This window comes from Ranitomeya imitator, chromosome 10, assembly GCF_032444005.1.
Source record: "Ranitomeya imitator isolate aRanImi1 chromosome 10, aRanImi1.pri, whole genome shotgun sequence".
Classification (NCBI taxonomy): domain Eukaryota; kingdom Metazoa; phylum Chordata; class Amphibia; order Anura; family Dendrobatidae; genus Ranitomeya; species Ranitomeya imitator.
In genome coordinates this window covers 43,119,235-43,135,128 of record NC_091291.1, presented here as the reverse complement: position 1 = coordinate 43,135,128, position 15,894 = coordinate 43,119,235, and the positions used below count along the sequence as shown (strand labels likewise).

The window sequence follows — 15,894 nt, the reverse complement described above, 5'->3', positions numbered from 1 at the left end:
AAGTCCTCTTTTTCTCAGAAGAGGCAATTTGCATATATAATTCTTGTACGTCTCCCTTCTTTCTTTTGAGTAAAGATCATTAATGTTAGCAGTTACAGACTTTTTTTTTTACTGTTTAGAGAACAATTTATTACGACAATTTTTTATTTCCTGGATTTATACTGACTGTCTAGAAGTTTTTTCAGGGCACAAATAGTTTATCAGGGCATTATCTCCTTAAAGTCCTCCTGAGTCTTTGATCTGCTCCAGTTGCATGTAGGACACCTAGGATGGAGGTTGGGCCACCCAGGGATTTAAGGATATTAGCCTTCTCCCTAATGCCATTTGCAGACCAAGTTGCTAGAACAAGATAGGAGTTGACTAACCACAGAAGAGGATTTGATAATTAAAGAGGGAGGTGACATTAGAAATGCAGCAAGTCAGATTTTAAAATCCTTTGAATGTCATTTCTCTCCTTAAGAAGGACAATTGAAGCACAGGAAGACAGAAAGCCTGTCAGAAAAGACTATACTTTCACCTTCTCCAAAAACTGATATATTCCTCAGATAAAATGAAGCTTTTCTCACTTTTAGTTCTACTTTATGTTTTACTCATACAAATTTGCATGGGAGAATATTCTCTTCCAAAATTTGTTTGCACCCCAATGCCTTTAGATATGGACTGCCAGCCAAACGTGCAGCGTCATAGTCCAAGTGGTGGAGGGCACTTTGTGGGCATGCAAGAAGAAGCAAAGGAAACCATTCTACATCTTCGTGAGACAGTTGTTCATCAGAAGGAAACAATCCTAGATCAGAGAGAAACTATCAGAGAGCTAACTGTGAAAGTTAGTCGTTGTGAAGGTTATCCTCATAATAGAGGACACGACGAAGGCTATGGTCATTCTTCTGAGCATGGACAAGAAAGAGAACATGGATATAATGAAAAATTTGGACAAGAAAGCGCTCATGGGCATGAAAGTCCCCATGGACATGAAAGTGGACATGGACATGAAAGAGAAAATGGTCATAAAAGGGAACATGGTCATGAGTGGGAAGAAGGGCATGACAGAGAACATGGGCATGAATGGGAGCATGGCAAAGAGAAAGAACATGGACACAAAAGAGAACATGGACATGAATGGGAAGAGGGTCACGAAAGAGACTATGGACATGAGAGGGATCATGGACATGAGCAAGTACATAGTTATGACAGAGAGCATCCTCATGGTTTTGATGATGTACATGGACATGTCAAAGATCATGATTATCATCATATCAACCATCGGGCTTACCGGGAACAGCCTGCTCATGCCTCTAATTATCGCAAATCAAGTTTTCCACCAAACACGATGGAGGACCCCCCAGAAGTAACCCCACCTGGTGCTCCTCAAATGGAGAGAATGCTGGAATCACTGAAGGACAGACTGGATCATTTACAGGTAGCATATCTAGATTTTGCTTACATATTTTTAAACCTAAGGCATAATTTCTATAACTGTTTAGTATTTGTTTTTAATATAGATAAATCAAACAGTAATGTATTTTTTGTCCTGTTAGGTCTAACCGCGTTTTATTTAAAACCAAAGAAAAATAATAATCCTTTTCACTAGGAGTCGTATTGCCAAAACTGATGCGTTTCTGGCATGGCAGACACGCTCTTTGTCCTAAGACTAAGTTATTAGCCCTGTGAGTATGGGCGCATGTGTCGTGCCAGGAACACATCAGATTTCTTTAATTCCCTGATTTGAATGGTTTTCTAATATATTTATTTTAACCTGGTTGGTTGTGCTGGACCATTTCCACGATTTCTCTACTTTGGTTGTGCTCACCAGCGGGATCGGCACCCACTGTTGGCATTCCTACCTCAACCTATTCATCATGCATCGTGGCGAGCTTCCAACCTACCTCCTTCTTCCTCCCATACACATGAAATCTCAATCAAGTGTCATTGTGTTCTTTGTGTAAAGGCCATTTTCAGACTCCTTTGCCAGTGGTTTATCTCCAACCTGAACAAAAGGATCAGCAGCTGAAATTCAACTGGTTAGAGCCCCAACCTCAACTATTGGGGAAAGTTGGATGCCCCCATACATATTAGACTCTTGGCCAATCCAACTGGTTTACACAACTTTAAACTATGGGAGCGTTAAGCTCTATAGGTCATATTTATGAATACATTGAGAATAATGTAACTAGTACAGTGTAGCGTACACCGTATTCCTGAAGACTGCATACACTGATAAATATTTAAAAAAAAGTGATGAGGGACTTGATAAACATACAATAATAAATGGAATTTCTTTGATAGATAGGCTTGTTTTCTGTGTTTTAAAAGTGTTATTGTCTAGGATTGAACTCAAACTGCAAAAGTTTTTGTCTTCCTTTGTCTGCTTTTCTTCAAGCAGTTCTTTAGGAGTAAAAAAAAAGTTTGCCATTTTCAGTCCTTATGTCCAGACAAAGAAATCTCTTGTGACCTCTCGTGCCTTTTGTTTAAGCCTAGTTCACAGCTGTTAATCCACTACGAGCCCTTTTCCGTAAAAGAACTGTATCACCAAGGTGCAGACGATTTTATCTGGGTAAATAGCAGACTTTAGTCTATGTTATTAAATTACGTAAAATATAAACTTTTGAATACAAAGCACTAAAAATACAATTTCAGAAAAAAACAACAGGAAATTCCTAAGGCAAGAACTGCGTTTAGCAGCATACATACCAAGAAACTTCCTTTCTACTCTCTTTGCATTAAGCTTCTGGGACAGATTTACTATTCCTGGGTAAAAGTTAGACAGCCTAAGCTTGGACTAGATGGTCTTAAAATGCACTAAATTTATCACAGTGGATCATGCTGGGTGATAACCACCTATTAGTGGACAACTTTTTAAGCCAAAAATAAAACCCGGAGGAAACCTTTAATAAATTTGCTGTATTTTAGATAAAAAAACACTTGGCAACACTCGATAAGAACGGTTGACTATCCTCCTATGGTAGGTGTCAGAAAAGAGCTTTTGGTCATGTTTGATTTGAACATACCGTAACTGGTTCCTCAAAATAGTAGAAAGCTATTGGATGTGTTTTTCGCCAGATTTTCTTTGCCCAGTCTCTTTGTGAATAAATCAACGTACCAGGTTGACCTGGCAGATAAGAGACGTGCTTTAATATAAACTGAGGGGGAAAAAATGCCCTTGTGCAAAATGGCCATCTACCGGTTGACTACCTGCAGAAAAGAAGACAACAAGACTTTTACAGCAGTCTTATGGTGGGTTGCAAAATCTTGAAACGGTGATTACCGGTAGCTAAGATGGTTGAAAAAGTAATTATTTTTATAAAATGACTTTTAAAGCGGATCTGCGAGAGGAACCCCAGACAATATGAAAATCATCCTTAGACTGGACGATGTTGGTGAATTTTAAAATTGTCATCCTCATAAAAAAATACGTCTTTTTACGAGTTCATAAAATGTTCATTTTAAAATTAAGAAAGAAAACTTTTAAAAGTGATTTTACAGTCATTCTGACATAGAATTTCAAAGTAAAAGCACCAACCCCATAATGTCTATCAGATCTATTTATTAATGTACTACAGTTTGGATTGTGAAATCTTGTGACAGATCAACTTTAAGGTAGAACGTTAGAAATGGCCTTCAAGCTAAAGCGATTTCCTCAACTTCAGACCTAGGCGCAATGGAAGGCAACAACGTTAGCATTTTTTAATATGGTTTAAGGCCCTTTAATTCTGTTCAGGTCGGTGAGGATCAGGATCCCAAGACCCACACGGCTGCTTGAAAGACAGCTTAGAAGTTCCCAGATAAGGATTCAGCTCCTGTCTGAGAACTCGGAGAAAGCGGAGTACTGACTCAATAGAGAGTCATAGGCTGTGCGCTTCTAAGAGAGTTTTTAGTGATCAGTGGGTGTCTCATTACCTTGATATTCACCAGACTGCACAGATATACATGGCCTACAATATATACAATATATACAATATTCCTCGATGAGACTACTACCTTCACGCTACCTATATTTATGCTTAAAATTGGTTTCAAAGTTGAACTTAGTAGGATATCCAACAGTGTCCAAACCAAGAACCAGAAACACATGGGCTACTTGCACATTGAACAAATCTGTAGGAACATGTTCACACACCAAGAAACTTGAAGACACAAAAGAGCACAGTGAGGTCAACAATACTCTGTTGTAAAAAAAATCACAGTAATAAGCAAGTGCTAGTCAAAAGATGGAAAAAACAGGGTATTTAGTTGATACTTTTTTTTGCAAAAAAATGTATACTAAGCTGCTCCACCAATCGTCAAGGTATACCCATATAGAGCAATCCTAACTAATGTATATAATCCCTATCTGATGTATTTAAAAACCTGATCATCTGTATAGTATCTGTATAAGCAGGGTTCAGAGAGGGAATATCCATGTGGACATGCTGGATGGAACAGCTTAAGTGCAAATGACCCACAAAGGAGTGGTGGACTCCCTAGTCTTGTAGAAACAAGAGAACAATTATAGAACCAGAATCACATTGGCTACTTGCACATTGAACAAGTCTGTAGGAACCTGTTCACACACCACCAAGAAACTTGAAGACACAAAAGAGCACAGTGAGGTCAACAATACTCTGTTGTAAAAAAAATCACAATAATAAGCAAGTGCTAGTCAAAAGATGGAAAAAACAGGGTATTTAGTTGATACTTTTTTTTGCAAAAAAATGTATACTAAGCTGCTCCACCAATCGTCAAGGTATACCCATATAGAGCAGTCCTATCTAATGTATATAATCCCTATCTGATGTATTTAAAAACCTGATCATCTGTATAGTACCTGTATAAGCAGGGTTCAGAGAGGGAATATCGATGTGGATATGCTGGTTTCAAAGGTGAACTTAGTAGGAGATCCAACAGTGTCCAAACCAATTGGAAAACCTTTATATAAGTTGGATAGCAGAAGCAGTATTAGAGCTCTACTAAGATACCTGGGCACAATTTGTATGGCTTTTATACTATAAAATTATACCTGGTGATCAGACAGGGATATCAGTAACCAAGATTCTGGTGAATTTGGATTTCCCAGTTTCTAAAGAGATGGTGGATCCGGCTTCTTTCACTTCCGTCACCAGCGCATCCTGAAGGTGGATTACAAGTCCTATCTTAAAAAATAACCCCCCATCTTTAATCAAATGCCCACTGGCAGAAGTTGTCATCTGCTATCTCTTCTTTCTAACAGAGGACCAGAAACTCCAGTCTCTTTGCGACATCTTTAAGAGATACCCTCCAAAAGAAGATCAGTATCTTGGAGCATCAGCTCCACGAAAGTCATAACACAACAGATCACAATGAGAAAGACCATGATCATGAAGACCACGTAAGGCACAAGATGGACAATGTTCTTCAAGGAAACGAAAAAGGTAAGACCCCAAATTAACACAGTTTGATCTAATTACATATAGGACCATAAAAATCACAAAGGTCGTAAATTGCATGAGTGTATATAGAAATCATAGGGCCCCATAGCAAAAGACTCAAGTGGTCCAAACACAGGCCGCTCCACCCAAATAAAACAATTCTTTTGGTGGGGTCACTATTAGCCCCAACAGATACCCCATAGTATCCCCTCATAGTTCAATTGCCCATTCATTGCATCTGCACAGTAGGATGTCTACTGATGCAGTCTGACATTTGCCCTATGCCCCTTCTTACAGTGTGCCCCACAAAATGCCACCAACAGAGTATGATATCCCCATAGATAATTACCTAAATATAGTGCCCCCACATGCATACTATAATACCCCCATAGTGCATTCCCCCCACACATAATGTTCCAAGTGCCCCCAGAACATCATCATGCCATCACAATGCACCAACACAGTATAATGCCCCCAGTGTGCTTCCCAAACCAGTATGATGTCCCAAAAGCAGCCCCAATACAGTATAGAGTCGTCACTGCACCCCGCAATACAGTAACAATGCTCCCAGAGTGGCCCCCAATACAATATGGTGACCTTACTCCCCTTGCAGAGAAATGCACTCACACAATAGAAAAAATACAAACATTGCCCGTTCCCAAGATTAGCCGATCTGGTCTCCGGTGTGTGTAGACTGACTGAGGTTCCGAGCAGCAGGCGAGATCTAGTGATTTCATTGCTCCTGCTGCTAATGGAGCTGATGGCTTCCTGCTCCACCATTGTATTCATTGAAATTCATTACATTGCAATGAAATTGGGGAAAAAAATTAAAGGAATTTTCCAGGCCAATATTGATGGGTTATATATGGATGCAGATATCAGTAAACAATATTTTCCCATTTGAACCATCAATCAACGACAAGGTGGTCTCAAAACTGATGGGTCCTAATGTGTCTAATGTGAATACCTCTCTAAGACTGAAGTCTGAATTCCTGGGTAGATGTGGCTACCTCTCTTCCAAGTCTGTTTTTTTGGGGTAAGTAGGACCCTACTGCAATTAAAATCCACCACATGCTGAAGGGCGGAGTGCTCGGTCAGAGAACTAATATACAATGACAAAAAGACTGACTGGCACTTCCAAGCTAATGTGAAAAGGTGCCAACTAGGAGCAGCTACCTCTATATACAATAAACACAAAAAGTTAAACTCTGCAGTGCTAAAGCATGTCAATGTGAAATATATGAAATATGAATAGAAATACTGCTTCTGGATACTAGGAAAAAATGAGACGCTTAGCACATAATTTGGCCAATTAATGCCTGCCCATCAACCAACGACAAGGTGGTCTCAAAACTAGATTCTACATTCTTGGATATAGCTTGAATATTACAATTTACATTTTCACCTGAAACATTACATTATGTAAATTATATTCTTTGTCCAAATTGGAGTATTTGAAGCTAAACAGAAAACAATCCTGAAGAGGAAAACTTGATAATGTACATGGGGTATCACATCCTCTCTATAGCTGCGTAGGAAAATTACCTTACAGTACAAGAGTATGCTGCACAAGCAAAATAAAATTACATTTCCACACAGTAATGCGCATTGTAAGGCTGGGTTTACACCTAACTCCGTCTTGGCCTTCCGTTTGAATCCCATAAAAATAGGATACAGATGTTCCCCTGACAAAGCCGTATGGTTTGATTCATTATTGCATTTTTGTTTTGTCTAGATTTTGGCGTTTTGTGCCTTTATTGTTGCACATTCACCTTTCCCTTTGTATCTTTTTAAGTCTATTTTACGTGTTCTCCTTTTCACCACTCTGGACGCGGTTTCAGGTTTTCAGATGTTTCCTCCTAATTCATGATTTGCAACTTTTCAAAAAGTTGCAAAATTTATCGTAAATGTTCTACGGTTCCTCCTGAGTGATTCTGCATACGACAGAACTTTTTACGCAATTTTTGCCACATTTCGAGAAATGTGTAACTTTTTGCTCTAAAAACTCGCAAAAACAGTTAAAGGTGACCTGTCATGTCCCCAAATGATATTAACATGCACATGTTAATCAACAGGTTAATAGTGTTACAATGCTGTCCGGTCACCTTACTGAAAGTGCAGACGGGACAAAATTAACTTTAGACCTTCTGGGAACAGCCGGCTTTCAGTGATAGAGGTGTTCCCGATGTTCGCGATGACTGAAAGCCGGCGGCTCCCGGAAGGAATAAAGTTTATTTGTTCCTGGTAGCAATACTTTCAGTATGGACAGCATCATAACACTTTTATCCTGCAGATTAACCCCTTGTTCTTTGACGTGGTCTGAGCCCAGCTTATTTGTTACAGAAGCCATGTAACGACATTCTATATACTGCTTGTCATACATCTCATACGCTTAATCATTAACTATAGGATGAGTTTTATACATGTTAAGCAAATATTAAACAAGGGCTTTATTGGCCTCGATGTTTGACTATCATGTTTATGTAAGACTAAATGGCAAACTCATTCTTCCTCATTTCTTATCACCTTTCAATAGGACCCAAAACGGAGAAAAAGTCAAATGATTTCAGAGTCAGTTTCCCTCTCAGAACAAATTATATGTATGCCAAGGTGAAAAGGACTCTCTACCACGAGATCTTCGCATTTACCATCTGCTTGTGGTTGAAGTCCACCTCATCCCCGGGAGTGGGCACACCTTTTTCATATTCTGTCCCAGGCCAGGCCAATGAAATAGTGCTGATCGAGTGGGGAAACAACCCCATGGAATTGCTTATTAACGACAAGGTAATTGATCACATACATCTATTATATTTATGATGTTTAATTGTCTGGGATATATTGTATTTTGAACCTTTAACTACAAAATTGACTTACGAAATGTAATTGTAAAACCTGAATTTTTTTTGTTAAACGGCATAGAAGCAAAGTTAATGTTATGACTTTAATTTGCATTTTAGATTTTTCAAATAACTTAAAAGCAAAATTTTATTACTATGTTGAGTTGGTTTTAATGATGTGGTAATTTGTGGGTTTGCGTATTATCTGTTCAGTGAGTTCAAAAATGTTTGGGGCCTTTAGAAAACCGTCTCTGACTAGGAGCTCATTCAGACGTCTGATTTTTCCACATATGAGAAAAAACAGACCGATTATTCTGATCAGACTCTGATCATAGTTTGAGTGATCCAGTGTCATTATATTTTATCGTATGCAGAGAAATTAAAAAAATGTTTTTCCTCTTTCTCCATTTTGACAGTCAGTGAAAATCAGACTGTACTTAGATGTCATCTTGCGTTGTCGATTTTGATCCTTGAAAATCATGGATAGCAGTTGGGCGCAAAAATGGCATGCCTGAATAAGCCCTTTAAAGGGAACTGTCGCCAGGTTTTCCCAATTTAAACTAATTTACCCCTTTAACTGCTTTATTACCACTGTACACCAACCTGTATATAAGATACTAATCCCCCTTGCATATGCCAAAAAATACGTTTAATACGACTTCCGCACTACGTATATGCTACTCAGCACTGTGCTGTCCAATGGGTGATGCTGGTCTGTGGTCTGTGACGCCTCTATCTGCAGAAACACCATGCTCCTGCCTTGATGTGGATGATGTGTCCTATATCATCCACAGATCGATCAAAATCTTGCGCCTGCGCAGTCTCACTTTTCGTTGGCATCTTTCAACTGGAAGTGAAGTTGGCACCATTGCAAGCGCGTTACTGAACTTTTCTCTGCCCTTAGTACAGCGCCCCTCAACTCTATTCCTCAAGAGCCACCAATGGATCATGTTTTCAGGATTTATTTGGTATAGCCCAGGTGATAATTGCCGAAACTGCACAGGCAATAATTCTATCACCCAAGCAGTGCTAAGGAAATCTTGAAAACATGACCTGTTGGAGGCTCTTGAAAACAGGAGTTGGGGAGCACTGCCTTAGTAGGACAGAGGAAAGCACACCTGTGCAGGCGCAAGATTCCCGGTGATCTGTGGAAGACATCGGACTAGTGATGATCAGTTCACAACCTCCTGGGTCTCACGAAGCACCATGACTGGCAGTTCAGCAATCATCGTGTCCTGCCAGAATCGCTGTAGTCTGTTGGACTTCCAGACTGTGCTGCTGCTGGGTTCTGCAGACTGCGCTCTTCATGACCCAGCGACGGTGAGGCCCGATAACCTTAAGGGAACCTTTAAGGGAGTGTAACACCCAAGGTAACCGGTTGTTACAGTGATGTTGCCTTCCTTTCGGGGAGGGCTATATCATGCTTGGAGGAAAGGGGGATTCTCTTTACCAGGTAAGTGTTGTGAATTCTGCTCTTAGGTTCCCTCCAGTGGTTGTTGGTGGGAATGCAGTTGTTTCTGACTCGCAGTCCTGGCCAGGTGTATTGGATAATTACAATTCTGACTGGGATATTTAGGTGTGCAGGGTCCTTTAGCCTTTTCCAGTTGTCAACGTTTCTCTGGAAGTGTTGGATCTCTGCCTGGCCTCTCCTGCTTATCTGCCAGTTCAGCAAAGATAAGTGTTTGTTTCTTTTCCTGTGGCACACATGCAGTGTGCTTATTTTCAGTACTGTTCATTTGTTTTTCTTTTGTCCAGATTAGACCGTGTCTGTGTTTTCTCAGTCTGATTGGTTTCACTGGAGTTGCAGATATACGCTCCTACATCTTTAGTTAGATGTAGGAAGTTTTTTGTATATTCAGCTGTGGATTTTTTGAAGGGTTTTAATACTGACCGCACAGAACTCTGTCCTATCCTGTCCTATCTAGCTAGAGTGGCCTCCTGTGCTAAATCCTGTTTTTTCTGCCTGTGTATGTTTTTTCCTCTCCGACTCACCGCCAATATTTGTGGGGGGCTGTCTATCCTTTGGGGATTTTCTCTGAGGCAAGACAGTATTCCGATTTCCATCTTTAGGGGTATTTAGTCCTCCGGCTGTGACGAGGTGTCTAGGTGTGTTAGGTACACTCCACGGCTACTTCTAGTTGTGGTGTTAAGTTCAGGTTTGCGGTCAGTATAGTGGCCACTTTCTCCAGTGAAAGTTCTCATGCAGCTCCAAGGTCACCGGATCATAACAGGTAAGCACCTACACACAACATCCCAGGTAACCAGTTGTTACAGTGATGTTGCCTTCCTTTCAAGGAGGGCGATATCATGCTTCATGCTTGGAGGCAAGGGGGATTCTCTTTACCAGGTAAGCACCTACACACAACAAATTCTGAATCCAGACCAGAATATACAGTGGGGCAAAAAAGTATTTAGTCAGTCAGCAATAGTGCAAGTTCCACCACTTAAAAAGATGAGAGGCATCTGTAATTTACATCATAGGTAGACCTCAACTATGGGAGACAAACTGAGAAAAAAAAATCCAGAAAATCACATTGTCTGTTTTTTTAACATTTTATTTGCATATTATGGTGGAAAATAAGTATTTGGTCAGAAACAAAATTTAATCTCAATACTTTGTAATATATCCTTTGTTGGCAATGACAGAGGTCAAACGTTTTCTGTAAGTCTTCACAAGGTTGCCACACACTGTTGTTATGTTGGCCCATTCCTCCATGCAGATCTCCTCTAGAGCAGTGATGTTTTTGGCTTTTCGCTTGGCAACACGGACTTTCAACTCCCTCCAAAGGTTTTCTATAGGGTTGAGATCTGGAGACTGGCTAGGCCACTCCAGGACCTTGAAATGCTTCTTACGAAGCCACTCCTTCGTTGCCCTGGCGATGTGCTTTGGATCATTGTCATGTTGAAAGACCCAGCCACGTTTCATCTTCAATGCCCTTGCTGATGGAAGGAGGTTTGCACTCAAAATCTCACGATACATGGCCCCATTCATTCTTTCATGTACCCGGATCAGTCGTCCTGGCCCCTTTGCAGAGAAACAGCCCCAAAGCATGATGTTTCCACCACCATGCTTTACAGTAGGTATGGTGTTTGATGGATGCAACTCAGTATTCTTTTTCCTCCAAACACGACAAGTTGTGTTTCTACCAAACAGTTCCAGTTTGGTTTCATCAGACCATAGGACATTCTCCAAAAACTCCTCTGGATCATCCAAATGCTCTCTAGCAAACTTCAGACGGGCCCGGACATGTACTGGCTTAAGCAGTGGAACACGTCTGGCACTGCAGTATCTGAGTCCATGGTGGCGTAGTGTGTTACTTATGGTAGGCCTTGTTACATTGGTCCCAGCTATCTGCTGTTCATTCACTAGGTCCCCCCGCGTGGTTCTGGGATTTTTGCTCACCGTTCTTGTGATCATTCTGACCCCACGAGGTGGGATTTTGCGTGGAGCCCCAGATCGAGGGAGATTATCAGTGGTCTTGTATGTTTTCCATTTTCTAATTATTGCTCCCACTGTTGATTTCTTCACTCCAAGCTGGTTGGCTATTGCAGATTCAGTCTTCCCAGCCTGGTGCAGGGCTACAATTTTGTTTCTGGTGTCCTTTGACAGCTCTTTGGTCTTCACCATAGTGGAGTTTGGAGTCAGACTGTTTGAGGGTGTGCACAGGTGTCTTTTTATACTGATAACAAGTTTAAACAGGTGCCATTACTACAGGTAATGAGTGGAGGAAAGAGGAGACTCTTAAAGAAGAAGTTACAGGTCTGTGAGAGCCAGAAGTCTTGATTGTTTGTTTCTGACCAAATACTTATTTTCCACCATAATATGCAAAAAAAAATGATAAAAAAACAGACAATGTGATTTTCTGGATTTTTTTTTCTCAGTTTGCCTCCCATAGTTGAGGTCTACCTATGATGTAAATTACAGACGCCTCTCATCTTTTTAAGTGGTGGAACTTGCACTATTGCTGACTGACTAAATACTTTTTTGCCCCACTGTATCTATCTGAGGGAGGCTCACCTGAATCCAGCAGAAGCTAACATGGCTACTGCATACTGTGTATGGCAGGCAATCACCACGTGTTGATTGGCTGTCTAACAGCCATGAAACATGATGGACCAGGACTTGAACATTGCGCTCGAGCATCCCTGATACTCAGCCAAGTAACGAGCATGCCGCAGCACACTAATGCTCGATCGAGTAACAAGCAGTGCCGAGCACAATCGCTCAACACTACTCTAGGATGCATCATCCACATCAATCAAGGCAGGAGGACAGTGATTCTGCTGATAGAGGAGGCGCTGTTGTGAATTCTGTGGCTGAGTTCACTTCTGTGGTCACAAGTGGTATTGCAGTCTCTGGGCTTCCTCCCTCAGGTGTTTTGGTGAGCTCGTTGGCTGCCTTGCTATTTAGCTCCACCTGAGTCTGTCTTCCTTGCTCCTTGTCAATGTTCCAGTGTTGGATCTGAGCTACTGCATCTTTCCTTGGGCCTGCTGCTCTGCTAGATAAGTGCTTCTAGTTTGTTTTCTGTTTTTTCTGTCCAGCTTGTTATTATCTTTTGCTGGAAGCTCTGAGAAGCAAAGGGGTGCACCGCCGTGCTGTTAGTTCGGCACGGTGGGTCTTTTTGCCCCTTTGCGTGGTTTTCGTTTTAGGGTTTTTTGTAGACTGCATAGTTCTCTTTGCTATCCTCGCTCTGTCTAGAATATCGGGCCTCACTTTGCTGAATCTATTTCATTCCTACGTTTGTCTTTTCATCTTGCTAACAGTCATTATATGTGGGGGCTGCCTATTCCTTTGGGGTATTTCTCTGAGGTAAGTCAGGCTTGTATTTCTATCTTCAGGCTAGTCAGCTCCTCAGGCAGTGCCGAGTTGCATAGGTAGTTGATAGGCGCAATCCACTGCTGCTTCCAGTTGTGTGAGGATAGATCAGGTACTGCAGTCTACAGAGATTCCACGTCTCAGAGCTCGTCCTATTGTTTTGGGTTATTGCCAGATCTCTGTATGTGCGCTGATTACTGCACGCTGTGTTGCCTGATTGCCAGCCATAACAGGCGCAGACCACAGACCAGAGATGCCAATCGGACTAGTCTGTTCTGATTAGCGTACAGATCAGGAGATGAACTGTGGTAGCACGGTGGCTCAGTGGTTAGCACTGCAGCCTTGCAGCGCTGGGGTCCTGGGTTCAAATCCCACCAAGAACAACATCGGCAAGGAGTCTGTATGTTCTCCCCGTGTTTGCGTGGGTTTCCTCCCACACTCCGAAGACATACTGATCTAGATGGTGAGCCCCAATGGGGACAGTGATGATAATGTCTGTAGTATGCTGCACAATATGATAGAGCTATATAAGCAATGCGTATTAAAAATAAATGACTGCAGCACAAGTGTAGTTAAAGATGGCGGCTTTTGCTTACAGTATATTGCAAAAAACAGGTAATATGTTCCCTTTAGAATTAAAAAAAATGTTAAGGTAGTTTCTCCTAATAGCTTTTTACCATAAGTGGCAATTTTCTTAGTAAAAATACTTCAGGAAATTTCTCTATAATGGCGTATTGAATCAATAGGGAGATTTCTGTTAAACTTCTATTAGGTCACCTTTCAAAACAACTTTTTTTTATACTTAAATCCATGTATTTTGGGATAAATATTAGCTTTGCAATTAGGTTTCATTACAAATTTTGTGCTATTTGCTTTTTATAGTCTCTGTATTGCACTGTCCATTGCTGGCTGCATAATGCATTAATTGAGAATTTGCCACTTAGACGGCCCTATGGAGAGGGTATACCATAATTCTTTTATCTGTCTTTTTCTGAGCTCCCCTTTTGACCGCAGAACACATTAAAGTTGAATGTGCAGTGAAATAAAGAGCAATAAATCAATAAAGAGCAGCATGTAATAGGCAAATGGTGCAACATTTTTAATGAAACCCAACAGTAAAAATTATTTTTAGCCCCTATTATATAAAATGTGCATTTTAGTAAAAAAAAACAACAACATACGTACATGTGCTGGCCCTACTTTATATGGGAGAAACCTGGTGACAGGTTCCCTTTAGGACTAAATCTTCCCATAGTTGTGACAAAGTCTTGCAAATCTACTTTTTATCTATACTGTACGTATAATAAAAATACATATTTTTTTGATACAGGCTGTGACTCTCCCACTAGCCATTAATGATGCTAAATGGCACCATGTCTGCGTCACCTGGTCTTCCAGGGATGGATTATGGGAGTCATATCTGGATGGCGTGAGGCGTGGAAACGGTGAAAACTTGGCACCTTGGCACCCAATAAAACCCGGCGGAATATTTATTTTGGGACAAGAACAGGTAAAAAAAAAACTAAAATATTTTAGAATTTATTACAAAAATGTCTGTAAGGAAGATAACATAATATGTTAATTGCAAAGTATGTGAAAATTATTTTTCATGTTTTTTTCAGCCATAAATATTTTTCTCATTTGGTCCTTTTTCAAAGCTGTACAGATTTTGATGACGTTGCTTATAAAGTATCTTTATGCAAAGTAATTCATATTTGATGATCATGATTGAATTGTGTTTCCAACAATTAGGACACCTTGGGAGGAAGATTTGATTCCACGCAAGCCTTTGTGGGAGAAATCTCTGACTTTGATATGTGGAGCCACGTCTTAACTTCTGGTGAGATTTACAAGCTGGCGACCTGCGCCGCCCACTCCACTGGTGATGTCATAGAGTGGATCGAGTCATCCCTGGAGCTCCACGGTGGTGTGACCAAACTACCATTCAACTCTTGCCAATGACATGACGAGTCCCTCCACGGGCAGCATGCTCTGAAACGGAGCCCAGACATGGAATGGTTTCTCCATACCCCAATGACTTATTCTTCTAATGGAGTAGACATCATTGTCTACCATTGTTTCCTCAACAACCTGGTGACACTCATGTATTGTATATTTATTCTTGATCCTAATCCAACGCTTTCTTTATAATAAAGTATTTTATAGATGTTATGCGGTTTGCATAGTATCCACTCGCATTTTGGTACTGCAAGTCTAATACTGGAATAATTTTTTTATACACTGTGTTCAAAACACTGAAGATTGAGCTCTAAAGGATCTTCTGGAAGTATCTGAGAAATGCTCTTCTAATGACTTCTTCGAGATCGATGTGGCATATTCTGAATTGATGCCTGCTATAGAGATAAGTTGGATGAGGTTGACCATACACATTTCATGTCTACTAGTCAATCCCAACCAATATCTTTAGGGCTCTCATGGGCCTTCCGACTCTTGACTCTTCCCTCAATGGCAACCAAATTGGACTGTTGGAGTTCACCTGCCTAATTTGTTTTGTTCTCTGAGTGACAATCCATGTCAGATGTTCCTGGCAGGGATTCACTCCACTCTACCCATTCAATACTTATTCATGCCCCACCCATGCTGAGTATGCATGTGTACCTGGTGTGCTTTGAGAGATAGTTTTCACCAAAATGAGTATTCAGTTGACAGCCATAATAAGTATGGCCAGCCTTAAGGTATGTGCACACATCTTTTTCAGGCGGCAGATTCCCACTGGAACCTGTCTGAAAAAGTGCTAAAAAGAATGAACATATGCACCGCAATGTCAAAACGACGAGTTGTGCAGATAATCCATCTTTTTTAACCGCTTTAGGCTTCAAAAACAACTTGAAAGCTGCTA

General features: G+C 40.8%; 1 protein-coding gene across 1 annotated transcript; it reads left to right on the top strand.

Moving 5' to 3' along the window:
* The first annotated feature begins 457 nt into the window (after nucleotides 1-457).
* LOC138651190 (neuronal pentraxin-1-like) lies at nucleotides 458-15,206 on the top strand. The gene is made up of 5 exons (XM_069741223.1): nucleotides 458-1,417; nucleotides 5,204-5,384; nucleotides 7,918-8,165; nucleotides 14,365-14,544; nucleotides 14,787-15,206. Exons 1-5 carry the CDS (start codon nucleotides 551-553, stop codon nucleotides 14,994-14,996), a joined length of 1,686 nt encoding a protein of 561 aa, XP_069597324.1. The 5' UTR covers nucleotides 458-550; the 3' UTR covers nucleotides 14,997-15,206.
* The last annotated feature ends 688 nt before the right edge of the window (nucleotides 15,207-15,894 follow it).